This window comes from Seriola dumerili, unplaced genomic scaffold (assembly GCF_002260705.1).
Source record: "Seriola dumerili isolate Sdu_G_001 unplaced genomic scaffold, Sdu_1.0 BDQW01000149.1, whole genome shotgun sequence".
Classification (NCBI taxonomy): domain Eukaryota; kingdom Metazoa; phylum Chordata; class Actinopteri; order Carangiformes; family Carangidae; genus Seriola; species Seriola dumerili.
The window spans coordinates 511,763-539,560 of NW_019174404.1; the positions used below are offsets into that span (position 1 = coordinate 511,763).

A 27,798-nucleotide genomic window follows, 5' to 3' on the forward strand; every position below is an offset into this window, starting at 1 on the left:
TACTAAAACTTGCTGCTACCGTACCTACATGGTGATAAGGATGCAACATGTTTCCCATTTGCCATCAACCTTTTTAATCTCGAGGTTCACTTTAAAGCTTTCTGACAACCCCCTAAGCATCATAATATTTATTTGAGATTCAATACAAACCCAGCTTTGTCACCACAGGGAGCTACAGAGCACACTGTGCAGTCAGCCTCAGAAAGCTCAAGTTGAGAGGAATAGGTGTGATTAGTTGTTACATATGTTGTTTTGGGAAAAGTTGTGTAAGACGAGGAAGAAGTGTTTTTACATGGTGGTCAAAGGATAAAATCTTTGTGTACTTCACTGCACAGACAGACAAGAGGTGGCGTACAGTTTACCCCTACTGCACCACCAAGGTCACAAACTTATTGGGATAAAAGTGGTGGTGAAATAACTCAGGTGCAAGTACAACACATGGTGAGGGACTTAAAGGCTCCTGTCTGTCATCTGCATTACAGTATCAAGAAGAAATCGAAGGCAATTAGCAGAGCGGTTCGCTGTGATAGGAGCGGGCTATTCCCCTGCCAGGCACCTCAGCTGCTGCAGGAAAACTCCTGAGCGTTCATCCTGCTGCTGGTCACACCCTGCCACTGCTCGCTTTCTGTGCCTGCATCGAGTCCTATACAGTATATCTACCGGTGTCTGTCACTGTCTGCCGCGCTTTCCCTTCCTCTCTCACTTTGTCACAGTCTGTATCTCCCACTTTCTCTTCTCATTCTCTCATCACTGCCTGTCTGGCGCCACTAATTGGCTCTGAGTCATCTCATATCAGTCACTTTTTGGGTAATGCATTTAGAATACATTATGGTATCAAAAGTTTTAGTGATTCCTTTCTCTTTTTCATTTTGGTTGAATACATTTAAAATATACTATAAATATTGAGCTCACAAAGCCTCATGTCAAGCAGACAATTGCAACTTGTCTAGTTGTGTTATTAGCTAAATAATAATAATAATAATAACAGTTTTATTTCTGTCACTTTTCAAAATGCTGCCACACAGCGTAGAAATTTATACACCAGTTGACAAAATAAAGAATTAACTAAGTAGCTTGTGAGGCAGACACAATAATGAGCAGGTGAATTATTCATTGAAAAGCCTGTGTGTAAAACAACAACAAAGATGTATAAAAGATGATACAGATTTTGCTGAAATAAGAAAATAATGAACTTGAGGAACGTTTTCTGTTCTTCTCGTGTCAAAACACTGTAAGACCAACGATCACACCCAGTTTATCTCTGTCTGTCTTTGTTGAAGTCTGTGTCTTTGTTGTAATTAATGTCTTTGCCTCTTGCTCTTGTATTAATTCTCTCTCTCATCCTACACTTTCTCCCTCCCTCATGCTCCCCCTTACCTTCACACGTACACATCGCTTTCTAATGTGGCCCCTCGAGTATATTCTCTACTCCACGCTCTGTTTCCATCCATCTGTCAGGAGAGTTGTTGTTGAACTTTACAAATGTCTCGAGAAACGATGCAACAAAAAAAAAAAGGTGGGCCAATTTAAACAAAAAAGACTTAAAATGTCAGAAAACACATTTACAACAAAAGGAAAAACGTCTGTCAAGAGTCAATTCATTTTGAGCAAGTTGTTGTTGTGTATCACTTCAGCAGTATGACTTTCACCAGGCATAATGATAATAGAGATTTTAAACATCGTTTAAACAAGTAATGACTTGAAATAGGACAAATGGAAAGTCAGCGGTGACTGTGTGTGAAACAAAAAAACTTTTTGGGAAGTGGTTGTCACCACATCCAGCATTAATGAGGTCGGCCTTTTGTAAATATATCGCCACGTTCTTTTGCAACCTTACAGCGCTGCAGTTTTCCAAGTTAAACAGACCAGGTTGTGATAAGTGCCACCCTGTGACAACAGGAACGTTAACACACCCTTGAAAACAACTATACTTGTACATAAAGAAGAATGACCTTGTTTGTGACAGTTATTTCACTTTAGAAGGATTTATTTATTTCACAATTTAATTAGAGGATAAATCCCTTGAGATGCACCATGACGTTTTCAACTGGGTCCTCAGGCACAAAACATTGAGGTTAACACACATTTAAATAAAATGAATAGGTACATAAATAAAAAATAATGATAATAAATGACACAAAACAGTCAACAGAGTAATATCAAGAAGGACATGCATATAAGGGCTCTCCCACGACCATGCACCCAGATAAATACAATAAAAACACAAGGATCCTGCTAACTTCAGTACAACTTGTGGACAGTGTTTTAACTGTCACAGCCTGAATCTGGTTTTTAAGTGAATGGACTTCAACTAAAGCCTTTTATTTTCTTCCAAATGAGATTTTGGAGTGGAGCGCTTCAAACACAAATTCTCGAAAACATTTCATGCGGACAGTTTGAAAACCAGTCGATGCTCAGACGTCAACATTTTTTTGGTTTCTGTCAGTTGCAGTTGTTTTTTTGTTTTTTTTTGTTTTTTTCTTATCCCTGTTCCCTCCTCCACCTCTGTATCCTGTAATCTATAAATATTCTAGATGTTGGCTTTGATCCATCCTTCAGTTTGTGACGTGAGCCGCTGATGGCTGTCACCTCACCTTTAATGCTGCCATCTATACGTTACAAACTCCGCTCTAGAGACGTGGTGTTTACATCTATGCGCGTGTGTGTGTGTGTGTGTGTGTGTGTGTGTGTGCGTGCGTGCGTGTGAATCATGCATGTGACGGCACTGCCAGGTTTGATGTCTCTGCCAGCGAGTCCTCCATCGAGGCCTCTAGCACCTTCGGGAGCACTTGGAGGTGAGAGGAGAGAGGACAGCAGCTTTGTTTGAACCTGCTACCCCCCCCTCACCCCACCCCACCCCCCTCAGGGCCCTGTAGGGGCAACAGCTCTTCTGGGCCGCCGTGCTCGCCGGCTGGCTCCCACCAGCCTACTGCTTAGCAACAGCCAATCGGCCAAGCTGGGTGACTTGTCGGCCAATTGCGTTGGAGAGATGGGCTAGTGCTCACAATTTGAGTTGGCCGCATGGGTCTGGCTATAGTTAGGTAAAGGAGGAGGAGGAGACTTTTTTTTTTTTTCCTTTTTTTGGGGGGGGAAAGATCATTTCCTTGTTGTTTTTTTTTTTTTCCTCCTTACTTTGTTTCAGTAGTCTGCTCTCTGTAACCAGGGAGATGTTGTGGGTTTTATTAATAGAAACTGTCCCCAAAATAACAGGTCAAGATGAAGTTGATTGAACTCCCTCTGGGAAGTTTTAATTGAGCAATTAAAACCTAGTTCTTTAAACTCAGTCCGTATACAGTGATATTTTGCATTAGAGAGGTCTGAATGTATAACTCCACTTTCCAAGCTCGGTGTCTCTTCAAACAAGCTTATATAATCTGTTTTAACCTATTTCATCCTCTTTGTCTTTTCCTTATGTAACCATGTTTTTATCCACGTCTGGTGCTTTTTTGGGGCTTTTTAAACTCTTCTTTTTTCGATGCTCTGTGTAATAATATATCGGTTATTATTTAGTCTAAAGACGTTCGATGTGATGACCTTTTTTTAGAGACTTTCTCTGCACTTGACAAACACTGTCTGGGTTGTAGAAGAGGTTATGATTCATTTGGCAAATGTTTGCAGGTTGTTTCATAACCATGTGCAGTGACAGAAATAGTAACAAGTTCTCCATAAATGCGGTTGTTAAACAGTATTGGTTTTGAATATGATTATCAGTAGGTGTGAATTTATTAGGTCGGTGGCTATTTTGGTAAGTCGGCAGGACCCATCCTGCAGCACTGCAGTATGGGTGGGGCAGAGGCAAAAAGGTGGGATACTTGGAGAGAGGGAAAAAAGGAGGGAGGGGAGGTTGAAAACAAGGAGTTAGCTGGTAGTTAGTAGGACCATGCTGTCTTGTTTTCACTCTGGATGGCTCCTCACTGCTTAGCAACAACGAATCAGATCCTTGGATCCGAGCTGCAGCCCAGCCAATCAGCCGTCAGGAGCGTGGCGCCATAGAGTTTGGATTTTACCACATGTGAGCTGATACGGGTTGGAGAGGAGAACACACTTATGCAGGAAGAGAGAGAGAGAGAGAGAGAGGGTGATGGCAACACTTTTAAATGATGTGTTTTTATGCCTTTTTTCTTTTTTTTTAAAAAGCCACACCTTTTGCTCTCTGCTGCGGAGGTCTACTGCAGTGACCCTGATGGATGTGAGGTCGACGTTAAAGCAGACTGCACGTCGCGGATCTGTCACTCAGGTCCGCGTCAGTCAGCCTTTAACTGCTGTGACAAAGACATTAAAAAATCACTTGTTTAATTAAGAGGTTCAGAGGACAGTTACATAAACCTTCAAGTCACATTAAGCTGTTTAAGTGCTGGAGTTAAAGGCTTACTGATACAATACTGCTTATGTCAGTCACCAGCGTGACCCTACAGGTGAATCTTTTTCTCTTTAACTTAGGCATTTAATCTGGTCTAATTGTAAGTGTTCATATATATTAGGCATTGTCAGGCACATGGCGGCATATTCATGTTTGCAAAAGAACAAGACTCAGTTCTGGCTGCATGCTGTGTTGTGCTAACTACCCACAAGTCCTTAAGCCTTAAAATATCCTGCATTGAAGTATGGGATAGCCACAACTGAAAGACTTCAAAGGCTCAGAAAGATTTAAAAAGTTGTTAGTATTAGCCTTCAAGTGTTGAAGTGTTTGTTCTCACTGTAACTTCAGTCTTATTCTGATTCTGAGTAAATCATTAAAATATAACATTTAAAAACCTTCCCGACTTTGTGTCATTATCTCTCAAAATGTGCACAGTTTAAGGGAATGCACTTGACTCTTTTTTTTTTTTCTCCCCCTCCTGCCGGTGCAGCTGGTGGTACTGGGTGCGGCTGGCTCAGAGCTGCATCCATAACTTTCTCCCCACGTGCTCCCCATGCTCTCATATTTTTGTTCTGCCTCTCTGTGGCTGCGCGGCAGGCTGAGTGGCAGCTGTGCGGCAGCAGAACTCCGCACTCCAGCGTGCATCCAGGCTGCTCGCTGTTGCATGGTTACAGGCAGTTCTGCCCCACCATTGGCTCGGAGTCTGCAGAGCTGCCCGCCCATTGGCTAAACGAGGAGAAAAACAGTGCTTTCATTGGCTTCTAGAAAGTGGCAGGCCGTTGCGATTGGTCCAGCTCGGCGGCTCCCGCTCCTTGGAGACTCGGCCTGTGTAAACATCCTGGTTGTTTCTTTCAATGGAGTGTGTTTACCAGCAGCTCGGTTTTGCCAGTGTGTGCAGACTGAGGCTGGGAGTCTCTGAGGAGCAGAGAGTCTGGTGAGAGCGAGGCTAATTGGCTCCCTGCTCCGCCATACGCTTTGTGATTGAAGAAGCATTCGGCACTATTATGACACTTTGACAGCATTACAGGCGAGGACGCTAACAACCTTCAGTCTGTTGGCAGCCTCACTACTCTCCCTCTTTCTTTCTCTTCACTCTTTCTTCCAACGTCTTCTTCAGTTTGTCCGCCGCCCGCATCTGTCACAGTCGGCTGCAGCAGCCCCACAGGCTACATGTTATCCCTTTGGTGACGAGCAGAGCAGCGGCGTCTCGGGGCTCAGACGTGGAAAATAAATTGCCTCGAGTTCTAAATGATACAGTAGGGCTGTTTGTTTTGTTTGAGTTGTTTTTATTGTTCGGTTTAGTACTATTTTTGTAGCTACTCCCCCTTCCCCTCCTCAGCTGCTCATTTACTCCATTACCATCTTGATACCTAAGTTGTACAGTCAAGTGCCCCCCCCCCTTAGACCAGAACCACCACTACCCCCACTCCTCTCTACTCCTCCTTATCCTTTATCTGGAGTACAAAGAGTCCACAAAAGCCTTTGATCTCCCTCTCAGAATGAAATTCCTCTATCTCTCACTAACCCTCTTTCCATCTCTGAAGTTGAACTTGATGCTCTCAGTGACTTCTTCCTCACTTCTACATTCACAGCATGACTTAGAGGGGGCGGGGCCGGACGAGTGAAGGCCGCCAAAGCTTCCACCCTCTCAGAGAGCCGCCTGCTTAGCAACAACCAATCAGCCTAATATTTTTGGCAGGGTCTGGCAGCCAATCGAGGCGATGAGAGCGGGCTTTAGCGCTCTGTTTTTATTGGTGGCTGAGAGGAAAAACAATGTTTTTCTTAGTGCTCCACACTTCAGTGCTAGTGGCGAGGCTGATAATGCTAAGAGCAGATTTGGGGAGATAATCTTGGCTTTGATGGGGCTGAAAGACACATGGCTCATTACTGTTAAGTGATCTTATTTGCATTTTTATGCAAACTTCCAGCTCCACTTGAGCTGAAACAGCTAACTGGTCCAGAGCAGCAAGTGTAACTTGTAGTGGAAATAAAGTGAATAAATGATAAACTTTCATTCTTCGTGCTAATTTACTTTCACAAACTCCCTGTGGAAGTGTCAGTGGCTGTGGTGAAGCTTGAGAAAAACCTTCCTAAAATTGATTTGCACCGTCTGAAGCAATCTATTTCTTAGTTTTTCTAAGGCTTGAACATCCTTGAACAAGCTCCTTCCCCTTCATGACTGAACAGTGTTCGATAGGGGAAATCAATAAGGGATTACAGCAATCAGTAGCAATTCACCTACTCAGTCTAAATGATGGATGGTGCGGTTGATGCTACTATTAAATACACTCAGCTTAGTTGACAGCTGTCACAGTGGACATAAATAAAGATGATGGATGATGCTGTGGCCACCTTTTCTTTATTTCCTCATTTTTCTTTTCAGTCTGAGCTGAGAAAGTGAACAAGTATAACACTTTCTCTTTCCCTCAACAACTGCTGTCTAGTTGCCCTCAAGGGAGGCAGTTAAAACCCCATATGCCCTGGTGGCCGACAGAGGGAAGCTGCCTGGGTCCCAGCTGTGTGGATGCGAGGCAGTGGGTGCTCAGAGACGGCATGTGTGCTCAGCAGACCCTCGCTGGTTAAATAAAGCTAAAAGCCCCGTTGACAGCATCTCCTCTAGACAGATACAAATCAATAGTCAGGAGGTGGCCCCTGCCAGAGCTCAGGACATGATTGACAAGCAATGCGGCAGAAGCCCTAAAAGGGAGGCAAAGGGTGGGGCCGGGTGTCTCGATTCATTCAAGTCAGTTACACCGTTTTTAGCCGGGAGTTACGAGACCAAAAGAGGGAGGAAATGCTAACACATCTTGCTGTGTGGGCACATAAAGGGGAATAAAACTCATTTGGGGAATTTGTGCTTTGGTTCTGATGTGGAACAAACCTAATGTATAAGGGAGAGCTACAAAAATAAAAATCCATCACTACAACAATTCCTAAATCTTTTCTCTGGGGTAAAGCGCAGTGGTGCTGTGAGAAATCCATAGCACATACATCATCTGAGGGAAAACACTGTCACCCCCTGCATCTTATTTTCTCCCCTGTCTTATTTTTAGCTGCTCACTCTGTCTCGTTCAACAATGCATCTGAATGAAATATGTGGAAAACGCGTCCACTTTATTTTGCTTTAACAGAATTCGGTATTAAAATATTTTCTTTTTCTGTGCCAGTTTTTGTGGAATCACAGTAAGTTTTGCCCGTGAAGGCAAAACAACTTTGATTATAGCCAGCAGACCTAAGACAGGGTTTCATCCCTGTTCTCAAAGATCTCTGAAATTGAAATTATACAAATCTCTGAAGGGTTTGGTTGTTTTCTTTCTCTAAGCTGTCATCCTGGCCAGTCAAGCCAATGTTTGTGAACACAAATTTTCTGCCAGTGTTGGTGAGTGCAGGAGAAAGCCAAGACTAATCAGAAATGACACCGAATGAATCCACCGACTCTGAATAAAAGACAGTCTTTGTTGACACATAAAACATTTATTTGAGGTTTTACATGTAAATTAGCCTAATTTTATGGCAGTAATAACAGTTTTAAGCCTGAGAAAAGTAACCATGTCAAATCCCCCTGTGTACTCTTAACAGTCTCATAGCATCTGTTTCAGGGCATTATCATTGTGCTCTTCCCATACCTGAGGCGCAGCAGCCTCTTGTGTCTTTGCTGAAAAAAGTAGATAGCAATGGAGTTCACATTTATAAAATAAGGACGTAAGAAAATTCATTTACAATACTTATTGAAATTAAACCCTGTCTGCAACCTCGTCCGTCTTGTTTCTTTATTCTGATTTTGATCTGAAATTCAGTCCCAGGTGTTTTAAGTCTGCTTGTTCTGTGGGATTACAAGACTCTGATAGAAGTAAGATTCAAAAAGAAGTTGAAAGTTGATGTATCATGAGCGATAAAGATCAATCTAGTTCATCCATCTGTTTTTTTTTTTTTTACAAAGTTCACTCACTCTCACAACTCTTTCAGCAGAGTTTACACTCCTTGTAGCCTCCCTCTCTTCATCCTACATTTCAGCAGTTTGCCTTCTCTGAATTCCTGTTCATACAGTACTGTATTTTTTATGGAAATAAGACACTATATGTGGGGCGTCTGGTGAGGTTTTAATAATCATTAAGTCTGGTCCCATCTTTAATCAACATGCCACCATAACGAGCTGACAGGGTGGGGTTTGTCGTGGCACAGGTGTGCTGTTGGCTGCAGTTGAAGGTCACCCTGATCGCTAAACAAAGGCAGACAACATCTGCACCGCCACAGTTCGTTCTTTGCCCTTTATTATCTTGTCTGTGATGGCATTAGACTGAAGCTCCCACTGGGAAGATTAAAGTTAAAGGACAACACCAGTGTTACTGGACAACACCAGTAATAAAACAAAACAAAAAACAGCTTGCTGAGACGCATTGTCGCCTTAACAAGTTTAAATTATTCTCGTCAATATTGGTGGCCAAGACTGAAAAGAGTGCAGCCCTGCCGGTATGGAAAGCTGCAATAACTGTCGACAGATCCTCATTTGCACAGTGTGTTGATATCTTTGTGCTCTACCCACAGGTCTCTTGTAATCATCAGCACCCTGGATGGGCGGATCTCTGCTCTGGATCCTCACAACCAGGGCAGGAAGCAGTGGGATCTAGATGTCGGCTCAGGGTGCCTGGTGTCCTCAAGCCTCAGCAAACCCGAGGTAGACCAACACCTGTGTTTCCTTTGCAAATGACTAAGAAAAATAAGGAAAACCTACCTCATGTTGAACAGGCACACATCTGGAAGACTGTTAATGCAACTGAAATTTAGATTTATTGTCCTTTCTGTCAACCCTAAGAAGTAAAGACACTAGACTGTGTATGGAAATATAAATGATCCAGATCAGTAAACCAGTGCTATAATCAAACCTCTCAGTATTATTCTCTTGACATGTAGAAGAACAGCCCCATCTGATAAACACAAGGGTCAACCGCAGCCAATTAAACAAGTTAAACAGACATTACCCAGCTGATTAATATCTACCAGTGGATGAAAAAGTCAATTTCCACAGTCTTGACATATCTTTCTCTCTGTAGACACTAAGACCAATAATTGAACTCGGTGCACTTTGATCATTCAAGCAAGGTTTGCTGTTGTTTACATTCATTTCATGTACTCACGTACACATACCAGACATACAGTACACCCCCACATAAATCTGAGAGTAGCTCTATCGCCTGGAGGATTAGCCTCTTTGTTGACTGTAGTGGTTTACACATACAAGCGCAGCAAGACCCCCGTCTGTACATGTATACAGAGGCTTAAACCGCCCACACCGACATGCTGAAAGTGAAGTGTAGCCCAGAGCTAGACCAGAGCGCTGCTCTCCGAAATACATACCAGAGACGTGCTCATGGTTCACTTTGATGTGGACTCGCTCTGGATGAGAGTTTTGCCTCAGGGAAAAAGCCTCTGAAAACTAACAAGGGTCTGGGTGGCTGCTGAGATCAGTTTAATGTTAGACTGTTGGTGCTGGTAAGTGTAATGAATTCTTTGGCTCTGCCGTATAACTACATTTCTGCTTTATTAGTGTAATATAACAATGAAAAACAGCAATCTAGACCAGTTCATAAAGTTTTATATCTTTTGACGGGGGGGGGGGGGTTCTCCAGAAAAGGGCTTGGCTCATGGTTGTGATGTGTTTTATGTTTCCCACAGAAATAGATTGATTGACTGGAATCAGTTGGTGGTGGGCAGCACAGATAAAAAGCCAACCCACACTGTTTAATTGACAGCTCAAAAGCAATAAGCACCAGGCTCAAAAGAAAAGAGGATTAAAAATGTGTATGAAATGAAAGCACAAAATAAACAGTTTAAGTTTTTTGGTAGAATCTCATCCAAGTATTTAGAAACGCATCAGTAGGTGAAGTGGTTCTCAAGTATCTGCCGTTCAGCCTGAGAAGTCTGCAGGTAAACACCATCAGCAGCTGACTTCACTGATCAGCAAACCTCCAACTAGAAGGAGGGAACTGAAGTCACCTGCTGTGTGTCTGCTTGGTGGCACATGGTTGAGAACTGCTGTGTTTGGGATTTAGAAAATCAGAATTCATGAACCCTTTTTTTTTAATTTTTTTTATTTGTCAGGTCCTCAGAGGTTATGATGTGGAGAACCCCTAAAGGTTCCTCGAAGCACAGTATAGCTTCTGCACTGGCTGCATCAGGATGTACATTTGACCTTGAATATAAAGCTGTGCCCCAGTTTGCTGAATTACAAGATGCCACGCTTGTTATATGGCTTTCATAGTTTATTTTTTTACATTATTCTATTACATGGTTATCATGCTTTTCTCAGGTCACAGTTGACTTCTCAGTGATTTATTTTCCCCAATATTGGTTTGTTTTCTTATACTGCTGATTTAATGTTTTTTTTTTTTTAAATCAACTATTCATTCACTCAAGGAAATTTAATTGTGACTAAACAGAAGTAGCTTAACTAGACACATGCATACAGTATTGCTGTATTATTACTTAATTAAAAGTGAAAGTCATGCATTGTAATACTATTCTAGTGAGTATTTATGTGTTTGTTATTATTCAATACTTAAGAAGGTAAAGTAAACAAATCAATTATGATTTAATTAAGAAATATTTTTCCTTCAAAAATAAATTCAAATCTTATCTGTTTTAGTTTATTTTTTATTTATTTTGGATGAATTAATGAAGTAAAAGTGAAAGTACAGTATCTAATAGATAAAAACAGCTGCTTTAGAGTCTCTGGGGACACTATAGATTTCTCCTCGTCTTTTCATCTGTGTTGAGTGTGTTGACTTCACATCGTGTCAAGAAAATCATACACAGACACACATGTAACATCCTCCTGTCATCCTCCAATATGCACATGTTATGACAGAGGATGCTGAATGTGTGTGTCTGTGTCTGTGTCTGTGTCTGTGTGTGTGTGTGTGTGTGTGTGTGTGTGTTGGACTCCCTCTCTGTGTGTTTTCACCTGTTGGCTTTCATTTGGCTGACGGAGTGGAACGAGGAGAGATGCCTGTCAGCTCTGAACCCAGTGACTCGCTGTGACGTCATTTGTTATGATCCCTGGAGTGTGTGTGTGCGCGCGCGCGTGTGTGTGTGTGTCTTGTATGCGTGTGTTTTATATATATACCCATGCACTTTATGTAAGTTTAAATCCAGCCGTTGCCCTCTCTGCCCCCAGTAACCTGGGATGCCTGTCTGCTGTGTGTGGGCGTTTTTGTGTGTGTGTTGGTGGAGGGTGGGTGGGGGTGGGGGTGGGGGTGGGGGTGGGGGGGGCACTGTCTCCTACCACTACCCCTACACCGCCTCCTGAGCGCTTAGCAACAGTTTCATTGGTGCTTGTCGGGTCCCTGAGACACCAGTCTGCTCAGTGATTAGAGGCTAGGGGGGTCTGCCGCCATGCCATTGGCTGGCCTCGACATGCTGGGGAGGAAGCAGCCAGTCACCTGCTGCATCCTGCAGAGTGTATGCCTCTTCTTTTTTTTTTTTTTTTTTACTGAAATGAGGGACAGCAGAGCCACAAACAGCATTGTCTGCAGAAAAAGAAGCCATCACTTCGAAAAGCCAGGAGTCGCTAGGGGGGTGTTTGGAGGGGGGGGGGTTAAGGGTGTGTGTGTGTGTGGGGAGGGGGGGGGGTTAGATGGAGGGAGTCAGTGCCAACATGGAGTGAGTCATGCTGGGGGGGGGGGTTGGTTAAAGGGATGAAGAGGAGTTGGGTGATTAGTGAGGTGAGGTAATGCCTCAAACCAGAGATGATGTCATCACATAATAGACAATACACACACTCTCACTCCACAGAACACACACTTGCATACCTCTGCTGGCATGCAGCGTGAATGAATGAGAATTTGATTGATCACCGCACGATGACTAACAATTGATCGCCTCACAGCGACTAATGTGACAGGCAATAACTCTCCCAGCCTGGAGAAGGAAATGAAAACGGCCAGATGGGCAGTTTTTTTTTTTTTTGGCAGAAAGTCGACCTTTCTCTTAGATGCTCTAATTTCTTTTAGATTGTCTTTTGTTTTGTTTTGTTCTAGTCAAACCACCATCTCTCTCTCTCTCCCTCCCTCTCTCTCCCTCTGTCCACTGTCTGTGTGTCTCTCTCTCTCACTGTCTGTCGCCTTTAAGTGGAGCAGTAGCCTTGTGGGCCAACAGTGGCACATTAGCGGCGGGTGAGAGCTGACTGTGTTTGACAGGATTGCTGTAGCGTAGGCAGCAACACACAAACACTCGCACACACCACTGCAACTGTCCGATCCTTACCTCCCCGCTCCTTACCACCCCCCACCCCTGCTACGTTTCCCCAGGGTAGAATAACAGTGACATGGTTCTAAACACAAAATGACTCCATAATAAATTGTGTATTAAAAAAAACAAAAAACAAAAAACATTTCAAAAGCACCAATGTTAAAGATATAATATAATAATTATATTAAAGAACTAAACTAATAATGATCAGCTTGTAAAGGGAAAAATAAAATGTAATAATCTAGAATCTGACCTCACACAGAGGTCTTGATGATCCGGTGCAGCAGAGCAGTGATGTTGGATAAAGGGCATCTGCACATTCAAAACAAGAGCCGAGGGTAAGACTTGAATGAGTCCGATTTGTAGCTCTTAAAAAATTAATAGGTCTAGGAAATTCATAGCAGAAGAGGCACAAGGGGAAGAAAACATTTGTGCTGAGGAGTGTGTTTTTTAATCATTTAGACTATTTTTTTAAGTGATCGGCTCTTTTGAATCATTTATTTTATTATTCCACAAAAATTTGAAATACAAAATCTACACCCTTGTTTTTGAATTATTTTTTCTTTTGTCTTAAAGATTTAACAAAAATGTAGGAACTCAACACAAGACCCTTTCAAAAAACACAAAGACCAGGATAAACAAAGACCATAAAACAACAGAGTGGGGGGTGGGCCGCGGTGGGTTGTTGATCATATATTCATACACATTTCATCAAAGGATGCCTTTTAATTTGCTTTGATTAGGGTTTTTTTTTTCATGTAATCTAGAAAGGGCTGCCATATATTTTTTAAAAATAGAATCCTTTTCCTCAAACTCTTTCTTCCTCAAATGCTTTGCAGCTAATGAATAACCTTGTTCCAATTAGCAGAACAGATTTTAAGGAAATACATGTGTTAGTTATATCTAAGCTAACACACGAACTCTATGAACTTGATGGCATGGAAGTGGTAAACATACCCACCAGCCACACAGCACATCAGGCGTAGTGTGAACGTAATAAGATGTACTTTACATAATGTCATGCAGGTACGTTGCCAAAAGTCATAAATACTGTGACACGTGCAGGTGGATTGTATTTAATTTTCCCTCGTCTAAATCACATTTAAAACGGAGACATTAGCATTAGATTTATGCTTATGTGGCTTGAATGAAGTAACATGAGTTTGATGCAGAATGTTTAAGTGGATCAATGTATGTCTGAGGTTACCTGTAGGAGAAACGGTGCATATAAATCAACCCACCTCCATTATTTTCTAATTTTTTTGTTCATCTAAGTGTGGATATGTCCATCAAACAATATTACAGAAGATAAATAGAAGAAGTGGTGTCATATTGGAGAACTTCCACTGGCTTTAGCTGTAAATAACTTGTAAACTTGTAAAAACGCTAGACTTTAGTGCCTTGATTGAGGACTTCCTTATACATGGACTGCTTTATGATTTAAATAGCTGTCAAAATATGTCAATTTGAAGCACCCCACTTTCCCCCGGACCCTCTACGGACTCATTGACCCCTCACAGTGCTGAGATGTAATGATTGTTCTGGTCTCTTGAAACTTAGAACAGAAAAAGAGTTAATAATTCAGCAGACAGCTCTACCAGATTATTAAAGAGCTGTGATGACAATGAAGCTAAGATTCAGAAATAAGTAGAGAGAATTTGAATAGATTTGCCTGCAGGGCAAATAAATCTGCAGCAAAGCTTAAACTTCTCGTCCTATGGAAACCTCAGCGTCGTCGTCTTGGAGAGTTTTATGTTTTTTTTTTAAATAAGCACCAAAACTGACACTTTCTACCTGCTCAAACATAAAACCAATCTGTTATTATCTGATGTGATGAAGTTAGATGGCATTGGTATTGTCATCTCGGGTTATTTATTTATTTCCGAGGTGGAGGTCTTGAAAAACTTCAACATAAATGCTTCATAAATGCAACTTTTTCTCACTTCTTGCTGATGCAGAGTTTTGTAGGACAACATTGTAGACCAGACAGTGCAGAGAGCAGTGGAGTAGAACCGTGTCTGGATGCGTGTCTGCGCCCGTGGGGAAGATGAGCAGGAAGAGCAGCTGAGAGAGCAGATCCAGGCTAACCGGTGGTAGAACACTGGGCCGGATCAGAGACGTGGATTAAAGCATCAGGAGCAGGATGACTCATGCACAGAGAAGTTCCCCTCCGCTGTAAACCTCTTTGCGTCTCCTCAGCCATGCCAGCCATGGTGTGATGTGATGGTCAGATTGTTAACCCCTCCTCCTTTCACTTGCTAAATTTATCCTGGTCTTGTCTCCAAGTCACCCCCCCCCCTCCCTCCCTCCCTCCCTCTAAAAAGATGACATCACCTCTGCTCCTGGCTATGCTCTCTAGTAAATCAGTCTACCATGCATTGCTCCCTCTTGGCATTTTTTTTTTTTTAATCCACCACAAAGCTACTACACTGACCTTTTTAGAGTCTGATAGGATTTCCAAAAACAAGGTGAGTGACTGGTCATGGGTTCGACCCCAACACCACTTGATGTGTCCATCCCTTTCTGGTCGTGTTCATCAAGAAGATGAGGAATCCCTCACTGGTGAAAAACTGTTTTCATATCACTGAACAGTTTGTTGAAAAGAGTGAGTCACAACTCGGACAAACAAACAGATTTTTGATAACATTCTTTATATAATGATGACTGAAGTGCTTGAGGAAAGCAATTGTCCTGACCCCACCCCCCCCGCGGAGCTAATGCTATGGAGGTTGCATCAGGATTAGGATCAGGTTTTTGCAATGATGTCATCCTTACTGCTCCCCTACAGTGAGCACCTAATAGCTCACACACACACGTTATCCACGGTTGCACACTTTTACAAAGATCCAGGTTAATTACTTGGGCTCTTAGTTGTGTAATGGTCCCAGGCCTGTGGATTGAGTCCAAGTGTGCGGGGGCTAACGCTGCTGCTGTGTGGGCGGAAGTGTGTCGGCCGGTGTTGTCTGTGTGGGCAAGTATTTGGATGTTTGAACGATTGTCTGTCTGAGCTGAAAAGGACTTTTCATAATGTAAAAGATATTCCAGGAGGGTTGGTGTGTGTTGAAAGCTGTTGCATCAGACGGAATAAAATTCAGAACCACTTGTTTTATCAAAGATTTGTCCTGATGTCACCGGTGCAGTGTGTGATATTAACGGTTGGACAAAGTTTATGCAGCAATGGCAACCACAGTACCTTACCCAGTGTTCAGTGTATCTGGGGCTTGTTCAGATGACTTTAGTAGGGGGAGTCCAGGTGTGGTACAGCGTCACCTGTATTCCAGTTCATTAGGCTAACACCAGTGGACCGCAGACTACAGGTACAAAAAGGTTAATGTCACATTTAGTGGGAAATAATCATATTCATGGCTCTTTTGTGTTGAGATATGTGCTGGGCTGCGACTAATGATTCATTTCATTACCAATTAATTTGCTGCTTCATTCTTCAAATATCTTAATTTATCCAACCAATAGTTCAAAATCCAATGATTCAGTTCATTATGATATAAAACAGGAAATCGTCATATTTCAGGGGCAGAAAGCTACATTTTTCAAATTAAAAACAATACTTAAATCATTACTTGATTATTAAAATAATAGCTGACTATTTTTCTAATCATCTTTTTCAGCTAATTGTTGCAGCTCCAGATTTGTGCCTCTCCAACTAATCTAACATCAACTTGTGATATTTTGACAGTAAGAACCAATAAGAAAACCGATCTGATGATTCCTGCAGGTGTTTGGCAATAAGATGGTCATCCCCTCACTGGACGGTGCCTTGTTCCAGTGGAACCGGGACAGAGAGAGTATGGAGGCAGTGCCTTTCAGCGTGGAGTCCTTGCTGGAGTCGTCCTACCGTATCGGAGAGGACACCGTCCTGGTTGGGGGCAAATCCCTAACTACCTATGGTCTGGGGGCTTACAGCGGCAAGGTCAGTGAAATCATTTCAATTCAAATGTGACAGCATGGAAACAAATGGAATGAATGGACTTATATTTTCCCTCTGTTCCACCAAGAGACTGAATCAAATTAATCATACCAATTAGTTTTGAAAGAAGTCAGCAAAACAGCAACCAAAACTAATTCCACTAACACAGTAGAATAACCCTCTTCGTAATTTCCCCCGTTGTTTTCCTCAGCTTCGGTACATCTGCTCTGCGGTGGGCTGCAGCCACTGGGGGGATACTAATAATGAGATGGAGTCTGAAGACGTGCTCCTGCTGCAGAGGACTCAGAAGACCGTGCGAGCCATCAGGCCCCGATCGGGGATGGAGAAGTGAGTTTCATTCAGTCATTCAATCTGTCATTGTCGCTCTCGGTCAGCCCGAGTCATGACGCATCTATTGTATCTGTGTGTGTGGTATTTCAGAAAGAGCCACGTGACTGACTTTCTGTCAGTGGTTTTAAATCGTGTCAGTCAGCTCTTCATCTACTTTCTCATATGTTGCATACTCATAATCTATGCATTGTTTTTGTCAGTGTCCTGATCTCACCCTCAGTAGACAGAGTAAATCTGTAATTGTGTTATGCACGGCCATGTTACATAAATATCCATTTTGTTTACATTTGGAGTCAGCTGATTTAAAATGCAGTGAGGAATAAATAATTCATTTATTAAACAAAATAACACTCAACAGTTATCATTATTATACTTTTTCATAAAATTAACCTTTTAATTGTGATGATCAGTTACAAAAGTACAAATTAAAGAAGGTGTTTCACCTGTGTGTTATCGTTCTTGTTACAAGGTGGAACTTCAGTGTCGGAAACTTTGAGCTGAAGCTTCTTCCCGAGGCTCAGTCTGGAATCAACTTCCTGGAGGGAGAAGTGGCGAATGGCGATGCCTGGAGGGAGAGTCAGCGGGTCATCACCGACGAACCGAAAGAGAGGGAGCAGGCGGAGAACCAGCAAAACCAGAAGCAGAATCTGGACCTCGTCATCAAAGTGTCAGTTCCTGATTGGAAGGTCATGGCCTTCAGCACCGAGCCTGAGGGACAGCTGGTCTGGGAGCGTCAGGTTAGATGTTATAAACTTAATTAAACTAAATTTACAGTCAGGAGCTTCATTTGAACTCTTTCTAGACATCAACAAAGCACATAATCTAACTCTCTATCACCTGTGTTTTGTAGTTCTGCACGCCCATCGCCTCGGCCTGGCTGGTGGGCGGTGGTAAAGTCACACCAATCAGCCTGTTTGACGACACTGCCTACAGCAACCAGTCAGAAACTGATGAGGAGGAGGATAACGATGATCCGGAGAAGGCCAGGGGAACGGCAGAGTCCAGCGTGTACTTAGGTGATTTTATACACAAGCATAAATAAACACCTGAAGTGTGTCGGTGTTAAAAATCGGACGCATGAGGAGGATGATTGATAAGCTGTGCGTCTTGACACTTGTACTGTAGTGCACAAACAAACCCCTTTGCTCTTATTTTACCAGGGATGTTCCAGGGACAGCTCTACCTCCAGTCCTCAGTGAGGATCACTGAAAAGTTCCCCTCCAAAGCTATCGGATCAGAGAAGAGTATAATTCCACTGCCTACTGTCAAATGGAAGCCTCTAATCCGTAAGTCCACAGCTCCTCAGTCAAATCATTAGGTGCTGTGTCTAATTACCAAAGTCACTGAGGTAGTGAGGGCATGAACACCCGAGGTGCAGTGACCAAACACCGACCTCATCACTGTAATTTTAACCACTAAGTGAAACTTTGTCCCCAAGAAATATTTGAAGTCATCCGGACGCTGTGTCTCCCTGTTTTCCCTATTTATTCCCCTTGATATACGGCCACTCTGAGATTGTTATTCCATATTGATCCGTCTTCTCACTGAAATCAAAGAACTTATTCATCTTGTTCGTGACACAGATTCCCCGTCTCGGACACCAGCCCTGGTCGGCTCTGATGAATTCGACAAGTGTCTGAATAACGACAAGTTCTCCCATGACGAATACAGTAACGGAGCCTTGTCCATCCTTCAGTATCCATACGGTAAGAACCTCGTACTGGACACAGGCTGTAAAAGCCCACAATAAAGTCTTATATACATGAAGGGCACCCAGGATGTACAGCAGAGAGAGGTGAACTGGCTTAGAGGGACACAGGCAACAAAAATCTCCACTGACTGATTTCTTTGTTTCCTCCTTGTAGACAATGGCTACTACTTCCCCTACAGCAAGCGTTACAGAGAGAAGCGCGACAGTGCTGTTAGCCTGATAAAGGGAAACGTGGCGGGGGGTGACAGTCGCAGGAGGAAGGACCCCGTGCTGCTGCTGCCTTGGTGGAAGGAGATCCTCGGCACCATCGTCTTCTGCATCGCCGCCACCACCTACATCGTCCGCAAGTTCTTCCACCCTCCCGCCCCTGTAGCCTACGTGAGGGTAAGGCCACAGACAGACTGTGAGCGTGAATACCGTAGTGACCATGAGCATAGTGCGATAATTCCTCACGGTGCAAATGCAACTTTTATTTTGTGTAAAGAATTTGCTTCAGTATTCAGTATAATCGGCAAATACTCATTAAAGTATGTCACAAACAAACTTTCTGTGACATCCTTGAGGTTTTTAATTTGAGTGTCTTTGTTAGATGATAAAGTTGACAAAGTTCATTTCAATCAGACATTTTAAATTCTATGTTTTTTAAAGTAAGATTCTTTGAAGTAGTTCCTTTAACATAAGCGCATTAAATCTTAAAGGAATGTCTTGTCTGAGAAGAAGCTGAATACGTGTTCTGCCCTCTGTATCTGCTTCCTGTGAGAGACCTTGTTCAGGTGTTTCTCAGAAAAAAAAAAAAATACCCAGCATGCCACAAAAGTTAAGCTTGTTTTTTCTAATAGGGAAAAAAAAAAAAAAAAAGCAACATGTATGATGTCCTCAATGTGTCTTCGCTGTCTCCCCCCCCCCAGCAACGGAAAGAGTCGGAGACACAGTGCCAGACAGACAGCAAGTTTGACCTTGAGGTTGTCGAATCCAAAGAGCCGGTTGCCATGGAGACCCGTTCCAGCGAATATGTGTCCAGGTACGTCATTAACACACTGTGAAGCTGAGGCGGAACGCGCTTCATGTAAATGATTTTGTCATGACTCAGGGGAAGTTCACATAACAACACCACTGTGCCGGGAATTGTTATCCTCACACTTGAAAGTCGAACGCGAGTCTCACTCTTTCAAGGTGTAGCTACAGATTCAGCACTGTTACCATGGTGACCACTGGTCTTCCAGCCTGCCTTCATAGGACAAGGCAGAGATTGGAGATACGAGCCGTAGTAGTGCATGATTGGATAACTCAGCTGTTCCATCAAATGAAAATGACCTTGTCACCCGCAGACCCCACCCCACCCAGCAGCATCTGCCACAGGGTCGAGGTGTCACTTTACATCACTGTCAGCACATTGTCTGAAGTTTTTCTGTTATTTTGGACATCCGGAATATGATCAGTGGCCATAATTTATAGGCTGCCACTGACATCCTGTAGTCTGATTGATGGACTTTACGTGTTTATATTGGTGAGCTAAACGTGAGGGCTTTACCCTCCCAAACACAAGCAGGAATCTGATCAAACTGCAGTGTGTTTTTTTTTTTTTCCTCTCCTGGTGTCATCACTTACACAGTCTCTTCTTTGATCCACCCTAAAATGACAAACACCCCACCCATCCCTTTCCTTTAAAGCTGCTGCAATCCATGCAGATTGCTTTTGCTGAAGAACTTTCTTTAAATAAAACCGGTGGCTGTTGCAGCAGCTGCTGCAGACATGAGTCAGGATCATTACGAGGGAGATAGAGATCAGGAAACCAGAAGAGGCCTGAATCACATGTGCCCACACATTTCCTAATAAGACAGCCCTCAGTCCCCTGAGGGGCCTGAGCAGGGATGCTTTGACAGGGTGTAGAAGAGAGTGAATGGAGGCAGCAAACTCAATGATTTTATTTCTTTACGTCTACTTAGAATAACGGAGTACTCCCTAATGATGGTTTATGGAGTCAGACCAAATGGAAAAACTGTGATACTCCTGACAGGCGGTGTGTGATTGAGATACAAGTAGCAGAAGAGCTGCGTCTATAACAAACAACAAATGAATATTACGTTATTTAACTTTAAAATAGGCCATGTTAGTCCTGACATCATGAAAAATAAAAATTCTCTGTTCAGTTTATTTTTTTTATTCTAATAATTTGTCGTTGCTGTTACTGAGCCTGTGACTTTGAGGTACAGTTTGCCTTAGTGACAGCTAAGAGCTTTTTTGACAGCACAATATTAATGTGAATTAATGATTCATGTTCAGCTTTAACTTGGTTTCCTGCCAACTCAGCACTCACAGCCTTGACAGGGATTTCAGCGTCTTTGTTGGATGATAAAAACTTAATTTCAAACTAAGGATAGGATCTGTAAAAAGCGGGATACAAAATAGGCGATGGATGTTTCACCTGAGAGGAAAGTTGAATGCGTGTTCTGCCCTCTGTATGTGTCTCTGTGTGTGAGAGACCTTGTTCAGGTGTCTCTCAGAAACAAATACCCAGCATGAGAAATCTTTGTCACACAGTATTAATATTTCTTTCTCTCTTCGGTTGCGCCATTTTTTTCTTTTAGTCTAACCATGTGTTTTTGCTGTTACTCAGCATGTGACTTTGAAGTAGAGTTTGCCTTAGTGACAGCTGAGAATTTTTTGACAGCACAATGTTAATGTGAAATTAATGATTCATGTTCAGCTTTAACTTGGTTTCCTGCCAACTCAGCACCCACAGTCAGCCATGACAGGGATTTGGCTGGTGGTAATTTCTTCTCTGCTAATCACCTTTTACCACTTAATGCACCTCCTTGACTATAGAGGATTATGTGATTCCTGGTCTTTGAAATTGTCAGGGACGTAGGTAATAACACACGTGTCACACACAGCTCCTTTGTGCCACTGAGCACAGTGTGATTCTTCTTTGCATAATGACAACCAAAGTGTCTCTCCCCAGGTACCTAACCGACTTTGAGCCAGTGCAGTGCCTCGGCCGCGGGGGGTTCGGTGTTGTGTTTGAAGCACGCAACAAAGTGGACGACTGCAACTATGCCATCAAAAGAATCCGCCTGCCCAACAGGTAGTGCCTCTCGCTGGCCGCACCACAGGCTTTGTTGCTGGAGGCTATTGCCCCTGTTTTCTTGAAAGCTTTTAAACTGGTTATGTAAGCAGCAACTTACTAGTCTAAAACACAGAAAAACCGCGCAGAAATAACTGACACTTTGGAACAAATAGTAGCCGTGCAAATTTATATTTGTACTGACAAGCATGGAAATTTAGTGTTGAGCTGCAGCGGCTCTGCATTTACTTTCACATTAGCCCTGTTGTTGACTGGAGCATCCCGTAATGCATAACAAACTAGTCTGTTAATTATTTTCATGCCCAGTGTTTTTGTTGAAGCGCTTGTTAAGCCCTTGGTGCATCAAAGCCAGCTTCATGTTGTGTCATTACGGTCTGTTGGTGTAATGGAACAAATCCCAATATTTTTGTCTTAGAACATTTGTCCATGCATTCGTTCAACAGTGAGTCAAGTGACTGGGAATAAAAAAAAAACATAACAAATCTAATAAGAGCAAAGTTTTATTAGGAATTCTTTGGAGTTGTGTGTTCATACCTTTAATTCATGAAAAATCAGACAACCAACTGTCAAACTAAGTTTTTTTTTTTCCCATCATTCAGGGAGCTGGCTCGTGAGAAGGTGATGCGAGAGGTGAAGGCTCTGGCCAAACTGGAGCACCCTGGGATTATCCGCTACTTCAATGCCTGGCAGGAGAGCCCCCCCGAGGGCTGGCAGGAGGAGATGGACAAGAGGTGGCTGAAAGACGCCAGGTGAGCCTCGGCTTTTAAACCTGTTATCCCGTGTTGCTCGGCAGGTCGAACACGGCGCTTAAGTCTGCGAGGAGTCTGTTTTCCTCCCAGCGGCGTCCATGCAAAGAAACTTCAGCCTCTGCTTGAGAAGAATAATGACATGAAATAATCACATTTGTGACATTTAGTACACCACAGACTCGACATCGCTCGGCTCACTTCACTCACTGATTAAGACAGATGTTAAAATGTCATGTAATGAGAAATGCATATTAGCATTAAGCATATTTGCAGCAGTGTATTCGAAGTCTGGTGTGTTTAGTCCTTTGCTTGATGCACAGTAAATATTGCTGCAGTATATTTTGTGATTTCCTTTTTTTTCACATTCATTACACACTTGCACGTTTGTCTGGAATGAATTATTTGTAATATTATGTAGTAGTTGAATGTAATTTAACTCAACCTGTAAGCCTGGCAGCAACAAGACTTCTTCTTCTCTGACAGTACCACCGACTGGCCAATGAGCTTCCTCGACCACATGGAGGCGCTGTCAGTCAAAGTGCCAGTGTCCAGCTCTGTCTCTCCTGTCTGTGGGCCGGAGGGAGACGTTCTGGAGGCCTCCACCGATCCCCGAGCCTTGCTCTCCAGCAGTGCCGGTGGATCCGTCAGTTTCAGCGTTGACGACGGAGACCTATCCTTCCTCCCGCTCCTGGGCCACGACAGCGTGATGTCTGAGAGGGACAGCCAGGCTGACCCCGACGCCTCGGACACCCCCCACTCCTTTGAGCTGTGCCCCCCGCGCGGCCCCAGTGACTGCACCTCCTCTTCCTTCGACATAGTGTTCGAGGACTCGGGCTGCGACCGAGATGCGGAGGCAGACACGGACTCGGCCTCCGGTGCAGCCAGTCCCAGCACGCTGACGGAGAAGAACAGCTCGTCTTCCTCGCACACCAGGCAACAGGAATCCGCCCCGCCCTCTTCTTCCTCTCCCCCACGGCCAACCTCACTTACCTTGGCTCTCCCCACAACTCCTCCAACCCAGCGAGTCCAGCCTTCTCCCAAGGTCAGTCAGTCATTCACTCACACAGTTGTTATTATAGGCATCAGTGTTAGGGAATACTTTGGGGTCATTTTTGGCCCTTTACCACTAATATTAGCTCTTTCAGTTGTACTTGTACAAGGAAAAGTTTTCCCAAGAATGATTGTAACATCTGCAGGTGTGGAGGTTTTTTTGTGCATGTGCAATACCTAAATAACAATATATATTATAATATATTTTCTTTTCCTCTTTTTTCTAGTAGCAACTAAAGTGAAATATTTCTTTTGAGTGTCAAATATAAATCATGAAGTCAAACTTGTCTATTCCCATCTCCAGGTGTACCTGTACATCCAGATGCAGCTGTGTCGGAAGGAGAACCTGAAGGACTGGATGGCACAGCGCTGCCTCCCGGAGCAGAGGGAGCACAACCAGTGTCTGGATATCTTCCTCCAGATCGCAGAGGCTGTCGACTTCCTGCACAGCAAGGGGCTCATGCACAGGGACCTCAAGGTGAACATACACACATGCACACACTGTCCACCGTAATGTATCTTACACTGAAACGGTGAATGTAAAGCAAGACAAGAACGATCCTGATGCTGCAGCTTCTGGAAGGAAAATGAACTTTAACACTGTAGGTTTTAAAGCTCCTAACTTCATGGCTGCACTTTAAAGCTGCAAGTGCTTTATGAAAAGAAAAATAAACCCACCATTTCATCTTAAACCTCATATTGCAGCTGCAGGAGACACAACTGACCGTTCTACACTACTTGAATTTCTATAGGTTCTTGATTTTTGCCCCAAAATCATTTTTTAAATTTAACTGAGAAGTTAAAACCTGAATATGAAAAACAAAAAACCCCTTCAAACAAGTGGCTGGTCTAATGCAGATGTAGCCACTAACATTTAGCTAAATCTGCTTTAAAAACACTTGTTAAACACTGTTGAAAATGCACTTCTTGCTTCCAAAGTGCAAATCTGGCTGGTTTGGGTTTGATCACTATGTAAGTGATTTCCTCTGCTTGTGTATGTGGAGTGGAACACTTGCTGGTGGTGTCAACAGGTGCATGCATTAGTAATGCTCACTGCCTTCACATATTTGATGTTTGACACATCTTACGTAACCTGTCATCATCCGTCCTGCAGCCCTCCAACATCTTCTTCACTATGGACGACGTGGTGAAGGTGGGAGACTTCGGACTCGTCACGGCCATGGACCAGGAGGAGGACGATGACGAGCCGAGCGCCCTGACGCCCGCGCCGCTCCTCACCAGACACACGGGCCAGGTCGGCACTAAGCTCTACATGAGCCCAGAGCAGGTGAGGAGATTATACTTAAAATAATTCATCTATTTGTGGGACGTGTTCATATTTTCATATAAACATAAACAGAAGCTTTGGTTAAAAAGAGGCTATGATAATAATTCCTTATGGGTAAATAAGATAAGTTGATCTGCTCCCTCTAAAAGAGACTTCATGTGTCTTAACTCCATCTTTTCCTTTCTGTCCCGGCAGCTTTCTGGAAACTCGTACTCGCATAAAGTGGACATTTACTCTCTGGGTCTGATCCTGTTTGAGCTGCTGTATCCCTTCAGGACCCAGATGGAGAGAGTGAGGGTGAGTCAGCAAACACATGGGCACATAATCACGTCTTGATTTCACTTCATTTTCTCTCTTTCATTTAATTCCCAAAAGGGTTGTTTCACCCAGTAACTCGGCTTTTGAAATGTCAAGCACGTGGTTATAATCGTCAGTTTAGACTGGATTTGTCAGTATTTTCCTCTTTACAATATACACAGTTTTCTGTGTAAGATACAAATTGGTGTGTGAAGCGTTAAATTAAAAATCAAAGCATCAGTAAAGATAAAAGGAAGTGTGAGCAACGGGAAAAAAAAACGTATAAGGGAGGACAGGAGTGAATAAAGATTAATTAAGATTAATTAAACAAAAGCAAGCTTATATGTGTTGTAAGTAATATTTACCCAACCTGAACTGTTAAAAAAATAAGAGGCTAATAAAATTGGCAGATAATTTCCAATGTGAAGTTAGTTGTTTGATCTGCTCTAATTTTTGGCTTCAGTTTGAATCACCAGTGCTGTTATTTGTGTAAGACAGAGAGAGAATTTCTAATGAGCCAGTTTCCTTCTGTCTCTTTCTTTTATTTACTAAATTGTTTTTGTTGTGTCTGAAAACTCTGTTGGATAAACAGTAACACATCATCGTTCTTGCCATTCGAATGATCATTATTGTCAGTTTTAACACATTTTCTTCACCCTTGTGTGATCGGATCGACCTGGAAGTCTTTGTCTCGGCAACAAAGGGCCTGATTAGCCGTTAGCACAGCTCACAGGTGTTTACATCTTCTTTTTTTTTTTTTTTCCCAGACGCTGACAGAGGTGAGGGCGCTGCGCTTCCCAGAGGTTTTCTCCAAAAACAATGTTCAGGAGGTGAGTGGCCCGCTGCTGCCACCTAGTGGTCGCAAACACAAACTACTTCTAGACCGAGACAAGAAAACTGTTTTTGTTAGTGGCTGAGAACAAGCTGTAGGAAATGAACAAAGTGGGACACATGCAGAGCTGGGAGAGTTCACTCTCATATTGTAGTGTGTCACAGATTTAAATGTCCAGTCACCAACATAATCCCCTTGGTGAGTTAAACCTGCTGAATTAATCCAATTAGGAGGTGTATTCGGATTATTTTGCTCCTGAATCAACGCAATATAAAGTAAAATATGTAAATATCATCATTTTAACACGTAGAATTGTAAACAGCTTCATTCTTACCTCAGACAGTTTTATCAACATGATTTGTTGGTATAATTTGCCTCCATTATCCTGTTAGAATGAAATTATTATCACGTTTTAAAAAGTCATTTAGATATGTCTTTTATGACCACACCGGACACTGGGCCGCCGCCGCCACCGGTGTTGGGTTGGTTACATTACCTTGTTTACCTGTTTACTTTGTAATGAGATTAACATAATCCCATCACGTAATCTGTGATTCTCCAACACTGGAAAATACCCTCTCCCTGCTATCCCTGTATCCCACTTCACTAGCTGTATGCTGTTCTATTTTGGGATGTCCTGTATGTTGTGTGGGTGTGCAGGGGATGACTCTGTGTGTTTATGTACACCATCTGTGTGTGCATGCGTGCGTCTGTGGTTTGGTGTTTTATGAGTTGAAGGTGCAAATTAGTTTAGTGTTTATGTTTACATTCATCACTGGTGCTGTTGTGTTACATGAACCTTAAGTAAAGCAAATAAGTTAAACTAATGGATGTAAATTTTAGCTATGGCATGACTGCTGACAAAGAGCTCATTGTGCTGTATGTTTTCCTCCCTGCGTGTAGCTGAGCATGGTGCGCAGCATGCTGTCGCCGAGCCCCGGCGAGCGTCCTGAGGCAGCTGAGATCACAGGGACTCCCCTCTTCCAGGAGCTGGAGCTGCCCTGCCGACTGGCCGTGAGGCAGCGCTCCCGCACCTACAGCGCCTCGTCTATGGGCCGCCCCTCGCGCCAGACATCGACTAACTGAAGATCCCGTGACGCAATATATAACCCCTGTCCCACACACCCCCCACACCATCCCCCACCCCCCTGTTTCCCTGTCATTCCCCTGCTGGTCTGCTGCCCAAGAGAAACACCTCAGCCCCCGTCACACACTGCCTCAGACAGAATCACTTTAGAAGCCAAGTACAACGAATGTGTGGGAAGTTATCTCAGTGGCTTTAGAGCAGCAAGACAAAGTCCTGCACAGTGACCGATCTTGGAGAATACACATGCCGTTACATATTCGCACACATTATGCTGCCCAAAATTCCCAATCAATTTTAATCACACTTACAAGTGTGAATATTTAAAGTAAAGAATAAAGAATATTTTAAAAGCGACAGCTGTTCTGTAATGTTCACGACCAGACTTGGCTCAAGTGGTACTTACAAATAATTCTTAGTGTTTTTTTGTTTTTTTTTGCGTGTCTCGGAGTACCAGATGGGCAGTGTTTACTGCCGTCAGTCAGCTCAGCGGAGACTAAGCTGTTATCACTAAACATTATACCTAATTGAATTTGAAATATTTACTTGTGATCGTCTGAAACAACTGGCAGTCTCCTCTCTCCACTCTTGTCATGGCAAACATCATCTGGTACTCTGAGATAATTGACAGACGTGCTAAGAGCTGTTGTAGATATGATTTGATTCTGGTCTGGTCACAACACGCTGCTTGCTCTCAACATTCAGCCAGTGTTCACTCACTCACGCTACACCTCAGGTATGAAAACCAAGAGGACACTCCAAAGGGGCCTTTGATGCTTGATCATCCTATCTACTAGTGACTAATACTGATCGCTGGTA

General features: G+C 43.1%; 1 protein-coding gene across 1 annotated transcript; it reads left to right on the plus strand.

The window, feature by feature from the left end:
- The first annotated feature begins 16,340 nt into the window (after nucleotides 1-16,340).
- eif2ak3 (eukaryotic translation initiation factor 2 alpha kinase 3) lies at nucleotides 16,341-27,362 on the plus strand. Its single transcript, XM_022751225.1, has 16 exons — nucleotides 16,341-16,535; nucleotides 16,744-16,880; nucleotides 17,353-17,620; nucleotides 17,734-17,899; nucleotides 18,044-18,169; nucleotides 18,467-18,589; nucleotides 18,749-18,978; nucleotides 19,503-19,615; nucleotides 21,557-21,679; nucleotides 22,279-22,428; nucleotides 22,912-23,470; nucleotides 23,783-23,956; nucleotides 24,593-24,766; nucleotides 24,962-25,063; nucleotides 25,831-25,893; nucleotides 26,799-27,362. Exons 1-16 carry the CDS (start codon nucleotides 16,356-16,358, stop codon nucleotides 26,979-26,981), a joined length of 2,871 nt encoding a protein of 956 aa, XP_022606946.1. The 5' UTR covers nucleotides 16,341-16,355; the 3' UTR covers nucleotides 26,982-27,362.
- The last annotated feature ends 436 nt before the right edge of the window (nucleotides 27,363-27,798 follow it).